The sequence below is a fragment of the Elaeis guineensis genome, chromosome 1 (genome assembly GCF_000442705.2).
Source record: "Elaeis guineensis isolate ETL-2024a chromosome 1, EG11, whole genome shotgun sequence".
Lineage (NCBI taxonomy): Eukaryota > Viridiplantae > Streptophyta > Magnoliopsida > Arecales > Arecaceae > Elaeis > Elaeis guineensis.
Genome location: NC_025993.2, coordinates 183,631,202 through 183,652,485, shown reverse-complemented (window position 1 = coordinate 183,652,485; position 21,284 = coordinate 183,631,202). Strand labels below are relative to the sequence as shown.

Below are 21,284 nucleotides of genomic sequence, written 5' to 3'. Positions count from 1 at the left end.
TTATAAATATAATATTGGTGGAAGTATCTTACTTCCTCCAATTTCCTCAAAAAAACAACTTCAAACAGCCCATTGGCATCTCACCCAAGGGCTTATTCCCCAGGAGATACAGCGTTCAAATCTTCTACCATTGAAAACATGCTCTTGAGCTGTGCATGAGGTTTTGATGGAGTCTGCATCAGTCTCCAAAGATACGCATTGTACAACCAAAACTCTAGTAGATTGTTACGGCGACCGGCGAGCAAGCCAGCATTTCAGGAAGGCAAAATAATGATTTTGCATATCAATTATTAACTAGATATTTCATTGGATCAGGGAGTTATTTTATTTATTTATTTGGAAATTATGTTCATGTTTTATTCAAAGAGAAACATATAATGCAACAGTATTTTCGGAAGTTGGACAACTAGCATTTTATTGCCGTTCTTGACCTCCAGTTGTTGTTCTGACCAGGAAAGCACGTTGAATAGCACTTACCTATGTTATAATTTCCCAGTAAACATCAAATTTATGGCTCTTGCAACAATGATTGGCATGTAATTATTAAAAAGAAAGGACTGGCAACTCAGACAGGTAGATGAGATTCTCCATTCTATTCCGTTGAATATAGGACGGTGACAGCAATTTGCAGTCTCAAGTCCCAAGTTGCACTAGTCCACATAGAGATTTCATTACTGCTGCCTAATCTCCCAGTGGCTTAAAAACACATCTCTGTTTATAAATTAAAGTGCATCCTTGACATACTAAAAATGAATCAAAGCTTTAAAACTTTCATTAATATGGAAGAAGGTTTAATGCATGCACTTCTTGCAACTTCTCAGCATCGTAAGTAGGTCTATTAAGCAATTCCCGATTATTAAGGGTGTGTTTGGTTACATTTTTTGATTTTTGATTTTTAATTTTTAAAAAATATTCTTATTTTTTTTATTTTTACTATTGAGTAAAAGCAAAAAAGTAAAAAGTATGTTTGATAACTACGTTGCTATAAAGCAAAAAACAACGTTTGGGGACAGTAAGTGAAAAGCTTGACGAGGAAAAAGAGTTCGAGAAGGGAGGGAGAAGGGGGTGGGGAGGTGAAGAGCTCGACGAGGAAGAAGAGTTCAGGCTCTTTACTTTTTGATTTGGCATTTTAGACGTGGAAAAGCAAAAAAAACAGAAAAGCAAGTTTTGGAAAGCAAAAAATTTTTGCTTTGCATATAAAGTGATTATTTTGATTTTTTTTTTATGTTTGCTTTTTGCTTTTCATGGTGTTATCAAACATTACTTTTTGATTTTTATTTTTTAAAAATCAAAAAATAAAAAAAAATATTTTTTTAATGGCTAACCAAATGCACCCTAAGTTGGTCTTCGTTCTTTTGGCAGTCTTGTTAATATGCCAATGTTCTCTCCATACCTCAGCTGGCAGATGCAATCCATCATGCCAAGGCAACTCCAAATTTAAGAATTAAAATTTATATACCATACAACACACCCTGTCTAAGCACAATGATTCACCGTTAATGCAATCACAATCTGTCATATTCCCAAGCTACAGCACTTTTACAATTGGGAGCCTACAGGAGTCAAAACGTAGGGTTGCAAGTCAATAATTTTGAAGGCAGTGCATAGTTACTTATAAACCTGTTTCATAAACAGTTCACCTTATCAAGCATTTACCATTTCACAAGTAGATTACTTGATGATTCGATTTCTAAGCTCCTAACAATAAAACTATTTATTGATTTTTATGTTTCAGTATTTCTGCTTTGATGTGACGAGTAATTCCTTTTAGAAAACTAAATAATGGTTGGGGTGAGATAGGGATAGTTCCATTGTTCCATATCAATATGACTATTTTTCAATACCATACTTCAATAGAGATATGAAAGATATTCTTCCTATGAAGTTACACAGCATATGATCTCAAAATGTTACTTCCAATGACTATCTTCCATGCAAATCTTTCGGGTAGAAAGTGAAGGAAGGTGCGAGGTGCACCATATTTCAAATGACAGCATAAGTAATTTATATTCAGAATGGGGACAATTTTGAATTTCAAACAAGACTGACCTCTTTCTTCTTTTCTTTTCTTTTTGTTTTTGTAGGGGTGGGGGGGGGTGTTAATCTCTCTCATACTCTGAAACACCTGCATGGCTTTTCTTATGTTACTACACTTAGAGTACTAGTCTATGAATGCAATGCCAAGCATCATCATAATTTTGCACAAGAAATAATTGTCACGTCCTGAACCCAACATCCGAATCGAATACATGATGGCCACACATTTTCTAGGACAAGCCTTAAAGAATATACAAGGCCTAAAATAATTTATTACAACCTCAACATCCATAATATCTAATTTTAATAATAATTAGTAAAACTTGCATAGTTACAAACTAAATTCTTTCAATCTTCTGATCAAGTATCAATGACACTCTATCTATGCATCCGCTCACTCGCAAATACATATCATAGCAAATATGAGCATCCTGTAATTCTGAAAAGAAAAAGAGAAATGGAGGGATGCGAGCTTCCCAGCTCAGTAAGAATCCCACATATCACACCTGTATAATAATATAATTTAAAAATAATAATAAATATAAAACCTCATGTTCAATATCCAGAATATCGTAAACATCCATAAATTATCTGTCTTATCAAAAGAGATGCATCATCATATGTTAACAGATAAAATATTTTTATTCAGCATTAGTTTCATGTCTTGTCCTCTATTTCTCTTTTCATAATCACATCATCTTTAACCTTTTTTTTGGCTCTGGACTAACCAAGACTATGCCTCAGTCTCCATCCGATCAAATTTTCACTCATAAGCCCATCAAGATTGTCCCAGACATGAGCTCCTGGTTGGCTGTCCCACGTATGAAAGCCCGTAGGGACTGTCCCAGACGGAAGCTCCTGATGGATTATCTTAGACATGAGCTCCTGACCAGCTGATCTACATATAGGCCTGTGGAGGCTGTCCTAAGTATAAGCTCCTGACAGGCTATCCCAGGCATAAGCCTCTGGCGCGCTGTTCCACATAACGAGGCTAGTCCAAACCATATCTTTTTTTTTTAATTATAATACGTTGACTTCATTAATCAATTTCAATTGACAGTGTGATCAAAACAAATATATCATACCCATATAATCATGCCATCAATCACTGATACATATATATTGACATAATATACTCATTCTTAAAAATCATATAAATAAATAACGGTGTCTCAAACATAGTAAATTCATCGATCACAAATTCAATGATGCAAAATTAATGATACAAGACCAACGATAAAATAGTATATATAATGGTGATCATGTACAAGAGTTCTTACGTCTACCGATGATTGATCTAAATACAAAAATTAATAAGCTCCTCAATCTACGAATCCGAAATCAAGATATTTTGCACGATATCTTCTTGTACAATAATTACATCTCTACATGATCAGGATTAAACATAAAAATTATTTATAAAAAAATTACGGATAAATGATCCTAATAACATAAATCTAAGATCTCTCCGAGGATCAACCAAGATCATGATTACTTAAATACTTGGACCCTCCACTGATCCATAAGACTCCTAGAGAGAGAAATTCACGAAGAATGAGAAAATTTTAGAGAGAGAAAGTAGAGAGAGAAGCTGGTAGAGGGAGAAAATAAAGAGAAAAACTCACTAGGTTTATAATCTGGATCGAGCCTTTTTCGATGTCCTCTAATCCAAAAAATTGATCTCCTATATATATATTAAATCAATATTAATAAATCAAATTAATTTTTTAAAATTTTCTATTGGGGTTTATTGGGATTCTCACCCTTGTCCCCAACATTTTTTCTTCTCAAATTTTCCTAAACCATCTAAAAATAAATTGATTAATTAATTATTTAATATATTAATTATTTGAGAAGAGAGAGAAGAAGCCTCTTCTTCTCTTCTCCTCATCCAAAATAGGGACCCAATCTCCTTCATCACCTCTCGCCCCCACATGCAGCCAAGGAAGGCCGATACCGGCCACCCCTGGCGGTTCCCAACGGCGGCGAACCCACAGCCTCGGCGACAGTCCCAATGGCAGCTGTTGCCGGCGACATGCAGAAAAAAGAAAATAAAATAGGGATGACCTTGTTCTTCTCAAATCCGATAGTTTGCAGTCGATCTCCGATGAAGAAAGGACACCCAGGAAAAGAAGGAAGGGGAGGGAAGGCGCTTACCTTGCTCCAACAGCCGAGAAGAACTCCAACAACCCCTATCTTCCCGTCCAAGAACTCGTGGAGAACTCTCGAGAAATCCTTTTAAACTCTTAATGATCTCTCAAAATCCCGTGATAAAGACCTAAAGGGAGAGGAAGGGGCTTTATAGAGGGCTTTTCTAGATCTAATCGAACTCCCCTCCATCCGATCTCGATGAAATCGAAAGTGAAGAAGACTCCTAACTGGAGTCTTCTTCCTCCTCTCTGCCACACGCTACATAGAATTTTTTTAGAGATTTTGGGCTTCTAAAGTTCGGGCCTGATCCAAGGGCCCAAAAGGCTAGGTTATTACAATAATCATTCTCATTCTTCAATAAAATAACCATTAATAAAGCCAAAGACAGTAATGCATGACAAATTCATGCATGCGAACATCTAACAACATCGGACAAATGAATTATACATGCTGATGGTCAAAAGAGATAGGAAGACAGGCATGAACTTTTAATTTTGGAGCACATTCAGGCCAAAGAGATTAAAAATTGGGGAATATATCCATATACACAGCTTAAAAGGTCTGATGGATCAGAGAGGGTTGGTCAAATGGGTCAGACAGAAAAATTAACCATCATGACAAGTTATGTAACTTTGCTGAGGTATACACAAAATAGTACAAAGCTAGTGACTCATTATAAGCTCTTCAATAGACACTAAAAAGGATGCATCAGTAGAGACCGGGATATGTGCATGGCCACAAGCAACAGGACTTACCATGTAATTAGAGTCAGCTTCATGAATCTTATCTTTAATTGCCATTTGTTTCAAGGTATAGCAAGAACACAATAATTTGTCATAGCATACATCTCCAAATCTGCCACCTTCTCCACTCTATTTTGCCTACAACTAAGGACTCAAGTTCCAGCGAGACATCCCGTAGGACACTAAGATGAGGTTCCATCCCCAATACTGGATAAGGCTATCCATTATTGTTCCAATATCCCAATCGGCACATCTTGAGATATCCCTATTTCAAGCGTTCGGACAAGGTGGGATGACAGTTCACTCCATTCCATGAAAAAACGAAATGCAGCCTCATCCCATAGGATTTAAAATCTTACTTACAGCTACATACAATCTTGTCCTACCTACCATCATATCTCCACTCTGCTAAGAAAATAAATTGTTCACTTATGCTTCATTACCCAGCAATTGCATCTAAATTCTCTGTTGCTACTGCCATGGTTCTCTATAAGTCCTATGACAAAATAAAGCTGCAAAAACTTATCCACATATTGAATCTGAGAAACAACTGGACCGACGGAGTTGCTCAACATTGGTTCTTCAAGGGGTAAAGCGAGAGGAGATGTGAAATAGAATCTCAAGGCTTGGATGAATCGATCTACTGTCACGCCCCGAACCCAACACCCGGGTCGGATACGTGATGGCCGCACACTCCTTAGAGCAAGCCCTAAAGAATATGCAAGGTCAAAATAAATATTACAACCTTAATATCTATAACAATTAATTTCAAATATAATTCATAAAACCTTGCATAATTATAATTTAAATTTCTTCAATTCTCTGATCAGATACCATGACACTCTATTTATCCTTCTGCTCATCCGTAAATCCAAGTCATAGCCAATCATAAGCATCCTGTAACTCTGAGAAGAAAAAGAAAGATGAAGGGGTATGAGCTTTATAGCCCAGTAAGAATTCCCATATCATACTGATATAGTAATATAGTCTGAAAATAAGGATAAGCAATAAAATATAAAATCTCATGTTCAATGTCCAGAATAATGCAAACATTCATAAATTTTCTGTCTTGTCAAAATAGATGCATCATCATATGTTAACAGGTAAAACACTTTTGTTCAACAATTATTTCATGTCTTATCTTTCATTTCTTCTTTCATAATCACATGATTTTTAACCTTTTCTTTCTGGTTCTGGACTATCCAATTCTATACCTCAGTCATCATTCGGATCGAATCCATTTAAAAAGTCTTTCAAGACTGTCCCAGGATGAGCTCCTGGCCGGCTGTCCCACGTACGAAAGTCCGTGAGAGGCTGTCCCAGGCATAAGCTCCTGGCGGGCTGTCCCAGACATGAGCTCCTGGCCGGCTGATCCACCTGTAAGCCAGTGGGGGCTGTCCCACATGACAAGACTAGTCCATACCATATATCTCTTTCTTTTCATTTAATCATTTTATGTTGATTTCATCAAATCAAGTCTGTCTTGCATTATGATCAACTCAGATATGTCATATCTATATAATCATGCCATCAATCTCTGATACATATATATTGACATAACATACTCATGCTCAAAATCAAATAACAGTATCTCAGATATAATAAATTCATCGATCTCAAATCCGATAACGCAAAACCAATAATGCAAGACCAACAGTAAAATAGCATATATATAATAGTGATCATGTATAGGGATTCTTACCTTTACCGATGACTGATCCAAGCACAAAAATCAATGTTCTTCTTTGATTTATGAATTCTTTAACAAAATATTTCACTCGATATCATTTGCAGACAATCATCTCTTCATAACCCTGATCAAATATAAAGATCATATATGGAGAAAATTATCGATAATCGATCCTAATAACACAGATCGAGGACCTTTCTTAGGATTAATCAAAATTAAGATTTATCTAAGCATCTAGATCCTCCACTGATCCATAAGACTTTTAGAGAGAGAAATTTCATGAAGAGAGAGAAAGTAGAGAGAGAAAATTCTAGAGAGAGAAATTGGAGAGAGAAGGTAGAGAGAGGAGAGAGAGAAAAGAGAGAGAAAGGAGAGAGAGGGAAATTCTCTCTCTTCTTATTCTTTTTATTTTATTTTATTTTATTTTCTTTTTCTTTTTCCTTTTTCTTTTCTTTTTTTCTTTTTCTTTTTTCTTTTCTTTTCCCTTCCCGTGGCTTATTTTTGACCGAAACAGGGGATCTTTGATCCCCTCCTTGGTTGGCCGGCCGACGGCGTAGCCGGTGCGGGGATAGTCGGCGGCCAAAGGAGAGATGATCCGGCGGCAAGAGGCGGCCAAACCGGTGGTCGGCGGTGACCACCGGCGACGGAAAATGGCAAAAATAAGGATTTTTTTTTCGCAACAAAATCCGGTGACTCCGGTCGCCGGCAAGCATGCACATCGGCACGGGAAGGAAGGGGAAGGAGAGAGGAAGGGGAGGAGGCTTACCTCCGTCGCCGGCAAAGCTTTTCCGGCGAGAAATTGGACGTCACAGTGATGGGTCTCCGTGAAGAATTTTCGACGATTGCCGCCGTTTTGCCCCGAGATTTTTTATGGAAAGGAGAGAGGAGGGATCTCCTCCTTAAATAAGGCCGGAGGGAGCTTGTCTCCGACTCCGATTGGGAGCCGGTGAACGGAGGAAGAAGACTCCCTTCGGGAGTCTTCTCCCCTGTTTCTTTCCTTTTTTTTTTTTTGGTTTGGGCTGTGGCTGATTTTGGACCGGGGTATTACATCTACAGTCTATAGAATCACAGTTGTCGCAATGAGGTTGTCTCGTGACATTCCCCTTTCTTTTCAAACTAGCATTGGCAATCATGCTTCAACTTTATGAATGACTTTACGGCATGCAATGCTTCTACACCACACTAAGGTCCAAGAGACTGCTCTTAAGGTGTGTTTGGTTAGCGACAAATCTGAATCTGAATCTGAAGGAGGTCAAGCTAAAAGTAGAAAATGATCTTAAAGTTGAAGTTGAATAGATAAGAGTTGTCAAGTTGTCTTTAGAGTCTGATTTTAAGATTTTCTTAAAGAACACCTTTTATGTACCTTCTTATAGAAGAAATTTGATTTCTGTTTCCTCTCTAAATAGGCTTGGATTTGGTTTTAATTTTGATGATGGAAAAGTTAATTTGATGTTTAACTCTTAGATCGTTGGTTGTGGTATTTTGAATGATGGATTATATAAATTATGTTTAGCTTGTGATAATCTCTATGCTTCTTTAAATATTGAGAATGTAGTTGCAAAGCATTCTAAGATCAAAGATAAATCCTCTATGTTGTGGCACAAGCGCTAAAGATATATATCTAAAGAAAAAATTAATAGATTGATAAAGGATGACATTCTATCTATCTTAGATTTTGAGGACACAGACTTGCATTGATTGTATTAGGGATAAATTAATTAAGACTAAAAAGAAAGGGATAATTTATAATTCAAGCCTTTTGAAAATAATTCACGTTGATATTAGTGGATCTTATTCTTCTAGAATCTATGGTAATAAATATTTCATCATATTTATTGATGATTTTTTCAATATAATCATCTTTATTTAATTAAAAAAAATCAGATGTTCTTAAAAAATTTAATATGCAAAATTGCAAACTATATGATACGTTTATTGCCAAGAGTGATAAATTTAGTAAAGATTAGTACCTCAGAAATGAGCTTCAAAAAGATCAGATAAAGAATATACCTTATGTCAGTGCTATAAAAAATTTGATGTATACTCAGATTTGCACCAGGCTTGACATTGCCTTCATAGTGAGAGTTTTTTGTAGGTATCTATCAAATCCAGATTTCCAACATTAGGTTGCTGTAAAAAGAATGAAGGGATACTTATAGAAAATCAAGAACTATATATTTGTGTGTAGAAGATCTAATAATCTAGACTTCGTGGGATATTCAGATTTAGATCTTACTTTGTGTTCTGATGATTTTAAATCAACTTCAAAATATATTTTTATATTAGGTAGGGGTGTAGCATCCTAAAGGAGTGTTAAATAGATCCTAACAACTTGTTCTACTATGTAAGCTAAATTAATTACCTATTATGAGACTCCTGCTTAAGCTATTTGATTGAGAAATCTTATTGCAGGACTTCGAATTATTCATTCTATGTACCATCAGCCTACTAACAATCTATTATGAAAATAGAGCTGCTATGTTATTTACAAAGAATAATAAATTTTCTATTGAATCTAAATATTTAGAGCTAAAGTATCTGACAGTAAGAGATCTTGTGAAGAAATGGGATATAACTATTGAGCACATAAATACAAAGTCCATATTGACTGATCTTCTGACCAAAGCTATGAGGCCCATATGCTTTATAAGACTTGTTAAAAATATAATCATATTGAGTTCTTTTGATGTACTTAATTAGTGGGTGTGACTTTTTATTTATATTTTACTGATGTTTTATTATTATGGATCTTTTTCATCTCATACACCTATGATAAATATTAATATATATTGTTGATATGATAAATTGATGGTATATTTATATTAATTTTTTTAATTATGTATACATATATGTTTTAGTACACTTAGAGATATCTCTTGTTTATGTACTTGTTAATTATATGAAACTTGAGACCAGATGTCGAGTCTCAAATATATTGTACTGTCTCGTCATTGACATCATAATGAGTATGTAAGACAGAATAGCTTGTTGTTGAAATTATTAAAATTTTTCTTGCTTATTTTGTATCCAAGCATGTTGAAGAGAAATTGAAGGACCGACAATGAAAATAGCATACATTAGGATCACTTTTAGATACTATTTTCTTACTATACTACCATATCAAGACTCATATCGATAGTGTTAGTGATATTCGTAATTATGAATAAATCTTATATAGAATAAAGAATACGATCTCTTATGATTTAGCATAATTGATACTATTGGACTGAGTTAATTCCAAGGTACTGTCCATGAATCATATATTTTTTTCAAAAATCATGGCCATATATTGTATTTTCAAAAATATTTTTTATATTTTAAAATCATAATTAATGTTGTCCAAGTGGAAGAATGTGAGAATTCTTTTAATTATGGACTGCCATTAATTATTTATTTATTTTATTTTATTTTATTAAAAATGAGTTGATTATATAATCCAAGTTGATGGATATGTATGTAAGCCCAATGTTGTTAGTGATCATTATATTTTGGGCTATACGGGCCTTATGTTGGATGGTGTGTGGCACAGTGTAAGTCTGAATCTGACTTGAGCTCATGATAAGAGGGCATGTTAGGGTTAGCTTTAGATAGCTAGATCTTCTCTTCACTTTCTATAAATATCATGAGATTAGTTCTCAGGCTTATCCCATTAAATAGCCATCAGTTGAGAGGAAGTTAGAGAGAAGGACTTGATCATTGGTGTTTGTCTGAGCATCTATGATTGATCGAGTTTTGAAAATCAATGACGAACGTAAGTATGCATCCTAAATCTTGATTTATGAATCTCTTACATATAGATATTAGTTCTTGAATTAAGGTTTTGTATTCTAATCTTCTACATGAGATCCACGAAGAAATTTCAACATTTGGATCTATATATGGATAGAAATTTGAGTAGAGCATTTGTTAGTATCTGTATCCGTATTTGTCACAATTATCCATTCGAATATATAAGTTTGTTTATAATCTTATTTAATTTTATATACTATTCATAATTTTTTTTAAATATATATATATATCATATTACTATTCTATTAATTTGATTTATCATTTATTTAGTAATATTTTTTGTTATATAATTATAATATTTAATTATCTGATTCATTCTTTATTCATATTTATACTTTCAATATTTAATTTATATTTTTATTTATTTAAAATAAATATAGATAAATACTTTTGTAACCCATTGATATTTATATCAATATATATATATTAAAATATATTAAAATATAGATATTAATATATGATATCTTATTCATATTTCATCTAGTTCCAGTCCTACATAAATCAATTAAAATATTTAAGTATAATTTAAAAACTATCTCTACTCGTAAAAAGGTAGATATTCTTATTTTTATTTTCAAGATTGAAAAGTATGAAATAACATTATTTAAAATGTAGCTAAATATAGCTGATGGGATATGGATTACTAGACTGCAAAGAGCAAAGTAACAGCTTTTGATTCCTGCAGAAGTTTTTGTATTGTCCCATCATCCACAGTTGATTGTGATGTCAATGTAATAAGCCAACGATTTCAATTTTTTATGCAGAGATGATTTTTTTTTTTTTTGTTTCGGTGTAGATTAGAGATTGCTATGATACATCGTAAAATATTATGAAGACAAATGTCTTCAAAAAAAAATATCCTCTGATCCTTCCATCTTCGATGCTTCTGTATTGTATGCACCACGCGCAATTAGACCACCATCTCTGCCGCTCCCTTGGGCTCCCTCTTCATCATCCATGATAGCAAGATTACTATCTTGGACCCCGCCCTTTGCCGCCGCGCTACTGTCCTCATCTACTTCTCCATCGTCGATTCCCGCCTTCCCTCTCCCCTTCCCTCACCACCACTGGCGCCACCAACTTTTTCGGCCTCCATCACCTTGATCGCTCCCATGCCAACTCCATCGCCCATGCCCTCCACTGCTCCCACCCTGCCTACCACCACCACAACCTCCGATCAGCCAACACCAAGGATAATGATGGTGAGGAAGGAGATGATGTAGCATAAGAGCTCCCAATCTTCCCACTTTCGTGACTCCATCGACTATGGCGACATCTGATTGAAAAGGCATATGGTCGGCCACTCCTACATCCCTGGGCTTGTCCACACCTTTGCCTTCCTCTCCCAAGACTGAGGCCGCATCGCCTCCATCATCGTCGCCGACCTCCACCTCAAGGCCTCCAAACTCCGACACCTTCTTCCCAGCCAACTCGAACTCTAGTCATGCCTATTCTAAGGAAGAATGGGAGGCGGAACATTCAAAGCTAAAAAGAAAAAACACTATCTTAGGACACGTGGCGAATGGTAGATTGGGATAAAATAAATATGGCTGGTGAAGACATTTCAGATAGTAAACAACGGTATCCCCGCGGCGGCAGTAGACGAGCGTACGAGACCAGAGACAGTGCTAAAGAGGCGAATAAAGAGTAGGATATTGCCAGCAGAATCATGGTCGCTGCCTATTGGGAGGAGAGGAGAGCAAGGGGGTCACAGAAGGAAAGCCATCTAGGGTTAGGATTAGGGCTTAGTCACGGAGTGAGGAGAGAGGAGCACTCAAAATTAATAATATTGTTTGCCGGTTTTCCTCCCTCATTGGCCTCTTCTCTTTTTTCTCGAGAACATGTGGCAGTCCTTTTTCTATTTTCTGAAAACAGATGGCGAACGGAGGCTTCTAAATAGAGAAGTCTCCATTTTAATAATCCACACTATATATAAAATATTTTTTATTATTTTAATTATTTTTAAAATATATATAGAATATATATATATTAATAAAATAAAATATTTTTTTAAGAAAAAAATCATATCCTATTGGCACGGGTCTATAAGCTAATTATATTTGTTAAAATATATGATTGGTAAAATGTGAACTCCAACCCAGGGCAATACGGAGGCCCAGCCCAGGGCCAAGAGGCAGGTCCCTCCAGCCAACAACCTAACCCTCGCCAGCTTTACCAACCGAACCCGTCACTTCTTGGTATGGCTCGTTGCTTTGAGTAGCTCTTGAGGTGGGTTCGAAACGTTTACAAGACTCGTTCCGGCCAATTTCCGTATCTCACCGGACCAGAATCCAGATTTGGATTCAAATCTGTAAACCCGATCCGATCAGACTTCGAGTTGGCGTGCCCTTTTCCTGCGTTTTCTTTTCTAGGGTTTTGCGATTGAGAGCGGCAGCCATGGCGGAGTCCAGCAGAGAACTCCTGGATCAACCTTCGAGACCCTCAGTCCTCGGTACTCTTAGAATATCTTGCAATTGATTTCTCCTTTGTTTGAATTAATTGGTGAATCGCAATTTTTTCCGGTATCGTTTCCGTGCTTCAAAACGCTAGTTTGTTTGCAGAGACCCTTCTTTTGGGGAGCACGGATTCTGCGCCCAAAATCCCACGGAACAATGCCCAAGTCGAAGGGAACGAGGAAGGAATGCCTCTCACAACTGCAGTCCCTAAAAGCCAAGGTGAAGAGTGGAATATTATGCCTTTTTCCCTTAAAAATGCTGTTCTTTGGTCATTAAAGATCAGTTATATCCATCTAGTTGTACAGTAGAGGTATAATTAGATCCTTCGATGAGATTGCACGAGCAGAAATCGATTAATATTTTTTTTTTCTTTCACTTCGAGAACTTGATTTGGCCAGAGAATTATGCTGGTACTGGATTTAGTGAGTGAGAAACTATTGGTTGGGGACAAGGTTTCTGCTTTGTGGGTCGGTTTTAGTAGATCAATCTGTAGTTTGTCGTGAACGGACTTAAAGGATCGAACCACCTGTACCAATGCCAGTAGATATATACAGCGAGAGTCCGCATAGGTTGAAGCAATGGATATGTTTGTTGTAAAGATGTCATGACAAAATACTATCAAAACTGGGTAATTCACAGGTTATGGAGGTGTTCTTTTCTGTGGTTTAAAAAGATGATGAATTTGTGCAAGGAAGTCACTAGGTTCGGAGCAACATTTAGATCATCTTGCAGTGCCAAGAATGTTTTCCCCATGTAGCTAGAGCTCATGGTGACTTTCTTTTGCTAAAAATTTTTCCCCATATGTTTCCTATTTCTTCTATGGCTTTCACCGTTAAGAAGCATTTCTGTTCCATTTTGTGAACAGGAGGCTTTTATTCCAGTGCATAGATGTGTTCGCAATGGTGTAGTGTGTTGACCCATGGTGGGGAAGATGGGGCTCTAGAAGACTCGAAGAAATCCTTGTGGAGGACATGCAAGTGATTATTTCTAGTTTAAAACATCACTTTCAGAAGAGATTTCATAGATAATAGGTGGAGACATGTGATGATATTATTGTAAGATGGTGCTTACCTTACAGCTAAAGAGAACCACTTACTAAAAAAAAAAAAAATAGAGATTCTCATGGATTTCTTTTTTTGTAGTGTTGTTAGTCAAAGGTAGCCGATATGCCTCCTGACATAGAATAATTGGTGCTTAACCTTCATAATTCGTGAGTCATATCCTTTTGTATAACTTGCTAAGATTGCAATCTTAAGATGCATGTTTAAGAAGGAACATGATAAGTTACCTCCTGCTCCATTGCGAGATAGATATATCATTTGAAGTCCTCTCCTGACTTGATGCGGATTAAGTGGGTGTTCGATGACCTTCTTGGAGGTTATCAACAAATATCATGTTAAAGTTGGATGATGAGGAGGGAGCTATAGACTTTTTTAGCATTTCTTGGAGGGCTTGGCATGAAAGAAGTAATTGACTTTATTGATGAAAGACTAAATCAATTCTTCAAACAAAAAAAGAAACTCTTCATTGTTGATTGGAACAATTGATTAGAAGCTTGTGGGAAACTTATCCTTGGGAAACTTTAGTTGTTAACTTATGCAGTTCTTCCAACAAAACCATGCTCAAAACTCAAGTGGGAGGATGCACTAGGATCTTGTGGTGAGAAGAGATGGCCTTGGTGTAACCTGTATTGTTAGTTCTACAGTTCTCTCAGAATGAAAAATTTTAATAAGGTGGATGCTCATGCTTCAGGGGTTGGCCTTGCCAATGGTTCTTTGTTTCCAACCTTATTGGCAAGTCTCCTCACAAGCATATTTGAGCAGAGCTCATTGAAAATGCACCTTGAAAGTATTTTAGATTGCGGCACCAATTTTTGAAAACCTAACCATAGAAAAGTGTAGAGATCCAGACGCCACAACTTGATGGTTGATGATACCGGAGATAACCCACTTCTGGATAATATAATTTCTATCATTTATGGTGTTGTATCAAGGTGTTACCAGGTCAAAAAATCTTGAGTCAACAAGCAGGGTAGGAAGTGGTCTATACATAAGAAGTAGACTATCTTGAGCTTATTTTGTTTTATCTCTAACCTTTCTATTTAGTTATAGAAAGTTATAGAAAGTAAACTAGATCAAGGCACTTTCTTTTCTTTTAACTGTGTTTTAGTATGTTTTTAAACTGTTAGCATTTGCCTGGGGGAGGCAAACTCCGGTTGCATTGGACTTATGGTCAGACATGTCTTTGGGGAGGCAAACTCTGCAGCAGATTGGGTGGTGGCCTACGTTGCGGAGCATACTGAATACTTTTTGTGGACTTTCTTAGGGACAGCCCCAACTCCCAAGGCAATTTAGAGTTTTTTTTTTTTTTCCTGATCTTTTTGGGTGTATTTACACAAGACTTATTTGAATGATCCATTTTTACCAAATAAAAAAACTGTTAGTATTTGCCTTCAACTTCTTTTTTGTCACAATGAAGTTTCTTGATACATGGATCTTTCCTGAATTCTATTGCTGTTCCCCTTTTTGCATAAAAGAACAGATATATTTTTGATATCTTCAACATCATTTATAAGTTTCCATTGGAGACCAAAACAAACTACAATTAGGACTTTGCTGGATGTAGAACATAAAAATAGCTTCTGTTGAAATATTCCATTTTGTATATGATTCATTATAATCAGTGTAGCTTTTATATACTCCATAAGTTAGAACCTATTTTTCATTTTTAAATATTAAGGCTTATTGGAAAATAAAATGATAGTTTTGATTTGCATTTCTAATATCATAATTATGATTTTATGGTAGTCATGGTCATTTTACATTCTCGTTACATGTTATGTCTTGAAATTGGTGGAGTACTAATGACTTCACGTATGATTAACTCTTTGATTTCATTTTCTTAATTGATTTGTGCTTCAGTTCTTGGAAAAGTGAAAGATTTTTTAGGAAATATGGCTAAAGCTAATGAAAAATTGGAGCTTGATGCACAAGTAAGCTTTTCATTATTAGAAAGATTTGATTATTTTTCTGTTCTATTCCTTTTTGCGATTGATGCCTGATCTGTGCCATTGCAGAAGAATTCTCGTGCAGACTATGATATAGAAGTTCTTAGTGGGAATGAAAAAGAGTACATTGAGATGGTAAATGAGTTAGTTTGTCAGCTGAAACAAAATTTGGAAGTTGTTCGAGCGTTCTTTGATGGATGTAACGTATTTGCAGGATTTGCTTTTGGGTGTTGCTGACCTCCATACTGCTGATGCTGTGGCAGCAGCTGAGTCCACGGTAGGTGGCTTTCGACCAACCATGCACTCTGCTAGCAGCAGCTCCTCTGAGACAGAAGATGATACTGATGATGATAATAATGATAGTGGCATTGAGGACACAACTACATGTAAATTAGACAAGCTTAAGAAATCGAATCCTGAAAATGATGAGTCATTGCATAAAAATAAGCCAAATAAGCGACCAAAGATTGTTGTCCTCGACTGATGTGGTTGTGTTTTACAGTGAGTGTTTCATAGAGAACCAGAATATAGTGGTCGTCAAAGAGCAGCAGCTTCGGTCATTACTTAATGCTCTGCACAACCATGAGTTTCTTTGTTTTTTTTGTTTGGAACAACTTCAACCATGAGTTAACGTATGAATTTTTTTGTGTCCTTTTTTAAGTATATTGTGCTTCTTGCAGTTAAGATTTCTCAGATTGCATTATGTATGATAAAGGAAGACGCAAAGGAGACTTCTGTGAGATAGCTTTTGTCACACCATAGAATCATTCTAAGGTTTCTGCACAGAAATACAGTATATAAAAAATAACATTAGCTATAAATTCTTACTTTTGGTATTAATCAATTTCAGTCTTTAGTTTTGCATATTAAAGGATCATAGTTGTAAATGGAAATGCTGCTAATATTTCTACTTACAAAAACTTATTATATGAAAAATGTGAAAGATAAAATTACTCATAGATCCTTTGTTAAAGTACAAGTAGTTTAAGGTCTACCGGTTTTGTGTTCTTTTAATCTAGGAAGGAGATTGCTTCCAGGACACCAAACCCAATGGGAAAAGGAATAATAAAAAGCAAAAACCACACTATAGCTTGGATGGCTCAGGAAATTAATAATGTTCTAAATAATGGACAGCAGAATGGAGGATAACAAACGATGTGGCAAAAATTATTAGTGTAAAACCTGCCATATCTAATTGCACAAAATATTGTTTTGTTGATCATACGTACTACTTTATCTTTTTGCATCAAATGTACCACAAGCCTAATCTGTGGCAGCTATCAGTTAAACGAGTTTAAGAAAAAAGTCAGTATGCAAAACCATAAGTCAAAAAGCTAGTGCAGCAGAAATCTTAAAGTTTAATAAAACTGTAAGCTTGCATATTGAATTTGTAATTTCGAACTAACAATATCCCGGCTGGAAGGGAAATATAAGCAATACCTTAGCCGGCTGTGTTTGTCTTCCTGAAATAATATGAAAGTAAAGGATAATTAGGAAAATGTAAACTGTGGAAGATCCCTTATCCATGATTGCCTTATCCCAACAGATCTTATTGTTCTTAGTCCTGTGCAACCACTCAAAGGAAGAAAATTGAAAACAAAACAAAACCATTTGATAACCCTCAGGAGGAAACGTAAATCCCGTTATTGGCCAACATGAGGCTGCTCATATTGATACCTCGTGGCGGTGGGAGGAAATATAAAGAAGTCGGCTGCAAGTAGGAGAGTGCTGGGGAAAGAATATATGGAAAGGTCATTTAAATATGCAACTAATAATGAATTAGATATTGAAGCTGTCACGCCCCAAACCCGAGATATAACACGGCCATGCTACCGGAGGATGGACCCACGATAACACGAAGCCAAAATTCATCTTCTTAAATATAATAACAGGTGTATCACAAATAAATATAATAATAAAGTTCAATTCAAATATTTAATTAAACCAAAACTGGTTCAGAGCATCTAAATCCAAAGATGAAATAATCTAAGTCTTAAAATTCATAATGACTACAATCCATAAACATAAACTGAATTCCTAGTGCAAACTTTCCAAGCCTGCTTTACTGATCCCCAAGCCTGGATTCCCTTTCCTTCAGTCCTAGCCTTATTTCTCTGTATATGAAAAAGAAATTCCTAGTGCAAACTTTCTAAGCTTGCTTTACTGATCTCCAAGTCTGGATTCCCTTTCCTTCAGTCCTAGCCTTATTTCTCTGTATATGAAAAAGAAAACAAAAAGAATATGAGCTACACCAGCTCAGTAAGTAGACTTCCGCTTCCTTACCGGATCAAGCATAAGTTTTCTATGATAATGCATCATTTAGCAAATAACAATTATTGTAAAAATAAATATTTCATAGAGCATATAATAAAACAAGTTATAAGCTCATCATGCATGAATAAATCATGTATATTTCACAATTATGAATCGTAAATCATTTTCATCATGTATTCATGTCATGTTTCAAAACATTGCTCACAGACATTCGTGCTAAGGTCACTATTATACCCGTGACAAGACCGTGTTTCTTAATCGACAGAGTTCTTAATTCATGTGCCAACTTTATACCCGCTGGCAGGGCCATGTTTCGTGTGGATGCTAGCTCCGGATATCGACCTTCCCGAAGAAATTTATTCATAGCTATCTGAGAACCTTTGAAATCATTTTATCTTTTTCTTAAAACATACATATACATAAATAAAAAAAATAATGAAATTCATGCTTCATAATCATGCTATTTTTATAAGACATATTCATAAAATCAATGCTCATAATAAAACATACTTTTTCATGTCACATATGCCGATCCTTATTTTATAAAAAATTGTGATTTTATCAATAGCAATTCTTTACATAAAAGCATGATCATTTAAAAATAAATAAGGAGCATAAAATTCACTTATCTCGATCGTCCTGGACCTTTTAATCTTCTTTAAAAGAATCGGACAGTTCTATTAAAATATTAAATCATCAATAAATTTTATTTCATATATTTAATAAAATTACATAATATAAAGAAATGACCGATTTGATGATCAGTCCAATAAATCTCTCTCTTCGGCTCTAAACCGATTTAAGGTCATAGGTCCCTAGGAGTGGAGAAGATAGCCTAATAGGAGATTCATAGGACTTCTTAGAGAGAAATTTTTTTTTTTAGAGAGAGAAAGTAGAGAGAGAACGAATCCAATTCTAGAGAGAGAAAGGCTTTAGAGAGGGATGAAAGAAACTTCCTTTCATGTGTATTATTATTTTTATTATTATTATTATATAAATATATATTTTTCTTTTCTTTTCTTTTTATTATTATTATTATTATTATTATTATATGATTATATATTTTTCTTTTCTTTTTTTTTTCTTTTCTTTTTCTTTTCTTTTTTTTCTTTTTCCTTTTCCTTTTCTTTTTCTTTTTCTTTTCTTTTTTCTTCTCCTTTTCTTTTCTTTTTTCTTCTCCTTTTCTTTTCTTTTTCTTTTTTTTTTTTCCGTAGCCTTCTTTGGCCGGAACAGGGGACCTAGAGGTCCCCGTTCCTTAAACCAGCCGTTCACGGCCGCACCTTGCCCGGCGGTGGCCGGCGACAAGGGACGATTTCCCCCGAATTCGGAAGGGCCATAGTCGGCGGTTGGTGGTGACCGTCGGTGTCGGAAAATCAGAGAAAAGAACCGGCGAGAACAGGGGGTTTTCTTTTCCAACAAAATCTGACGACACCCGTCGCCGGCAATCGTGCCCACAGGCACGAAAAAGAAGAGAGAGAAGAGAGGAAGAGGAAGGAGGCCTTACCACAGCCTCCGATGACCCCCACCGGCATGAAATCGCGGCAAGCACAGGTCGAGGGGCCACGGCTTCAATCGAAAAAATCGGAGAAAAACTCCGACGATCGTCAGTGACTGATGGATCTACTCTTAGAGGAGAAGAGGGGCTTTCTTATAGAGCTCATCCCAGGATCTTTTAATGGCCCTAGGACTCTGATTCTTGATCGGAATCGGAGAAGAGGAAGACTCCGATCGGGAGTCTTCCTTCCTGTTTCTGTTTTTTTTTTTTTTTGTTTACTGGGCTTAGTGGGCCGGGTTATCACATTCTACCCCCTTAAAAAAAATTTCATCCTCGAAATTTAATATACCTTCATTTACAAATAAGTGTGGATATCTCGTCTTCATATCATCTTCAAGCTCTCAAGTGGCCTCTCTCTCTTCATGATTACTCCAATGAATCTTTACATATGGAATGATATGCCGTCTTAGAACTTGCTCTTTTCGATCAATAATTCGGAGAAAAAATTCTTCATAGGTTAGATCTTCATGAACTTGCAATGGCTCATACTTTATCACACTGTTTGGATCAGGTACAAACTTTCTCAGTAGTGAAACATGAAAGACATTGTGCACTTTGGATAAATCTGATGGTAAGGCTAGTTCGTAAGCAACATCTCCTACTCGATTTAAAATTTCAAAAGATCCAATATATCACGGACTCAGCTTGCCATGTCTCCCGAACCTCATGACACCCTTAATAGGTGATACTTTTAGAAAAACATGATCACCGACCTGAAATTCTAATTCTCTTCTTTTTCTATCTGTCCAACTCTTCTGTCTATCCTATGCTGCCTTGAGTCTTCTCTTTATTAGATAAATTTTGTCTCTGACATCTTGAACTAACTCAGGACCTATTAATTTCTTTCCACCTACTTCATCCCAATACAGAGGGGATCTACACTTTCTTCCATATAGGGCTTCATAGGGTGCCATCCCGATACTAGAATGAAAACTGTTGTTATATGCAAATTCAATCAATGTCACATGATTATCCCAATGTCCTCCGAAGTCAAAAGCACAAGCTCTTAACATATCCTCAAGAATTTGAATTGTCCTTTCAGATTGGCCATCGGTCTGGGGATGGAATGCAGTACTAAGCCTCAATTCTGTTCCCAAAGCATCTTGAAAACTTTTTCAAAATCTAGATACAAATCGTGGATCTCGATCAGATACAATACTTATTGGAACATCATGCAGGCGTACAATTCCATCAATATACATCTGGGCTAACTTATCAAGTGGAGTGCCAACTCGAAAAGGTAGAAAGTGAGCTGATTTAGTAAGCCGATCAACAATCACCCACACTGCATCATTTTTTCTTGTTGTCCTTGGAAGTCCTGTAACGAAATCCATCGTGATATGCTCCCATTTCCATTCTGGTATCGCTAATGGTCTTAGCAGACCAACAGGTCTTTGATGTTCGACTTTCACTTGTTGGCATATTAAGCATTGAGATACAAACCGAGCTATCTCCTACTTCATTCCATTCCACCAGAAGAGTTGTTTTAAATCTCTATACATCTTTGTACTACCGGGATGAAAGGAGAAACGGGATTTATGGGCTTCTTCCAAAAATTTCTTTTTAGTTCAGGATCTCCTGG

At 36.0% G+C, this 21,284-nt stretch overlaps 1 protein-coding gene across 1 annotated transcript; it reads left to right on the top strand.

Moving 5' to 3' along the window:
- The first annotated feature begins 12,700 nt into the window (after positions 1 to 12,700).
- LOC140854681 (uncharacterized) lies at positions 12,701 to 16,536 on the top strand. The gene is made up of 5 exons (XM_073250683.1): positions 12,701 to 12,862; positions 12,972 to 13,085; positions 15,788 to 15,858; positions 15,943 to 16,008; positions 16,088 to 16,536. Exons 1-5 carry the CDS (start codon positions 12,808 to 12,810, stop codon positions 16,355 to 16,357), a joined length of 576 nt encoding a protein of 191 aa, XP_073106784.1. The 5' UTR covers positions 12,701 to 12,807; the 3' UTR covers positions 16,358 to 16,536.
- The last annotated feature ends 4,748 nt before the right edge of the window (positions 16,537 to 21,284 follow it).

Bases quoted from the DNA above. Each gene is read 5' to 3' on its own strand.
- LOC140854681 (XM_073250683.1), top strand. From the start codon at position 12,808: ATGGCGGAGTCCAGCAGAGAACTCCTGGATCAACCTTCGAGACCCTCA. The intron at 13,086-15,787 runs GTGAAGAGTGGA...TTTGTGCTTCAG, and splicing joins TGCAGTCCCTAAAAGCCAAG to TTCTTGGAAAAGTGAAAGAT. The intron at 15,859-15,942 runs GTAAGCTTTTCA...GTGCCATTGCAG, and splicing joins AATTGGAGCTTGATGCACAA to AAGAATTCTCGTGCAGACTA.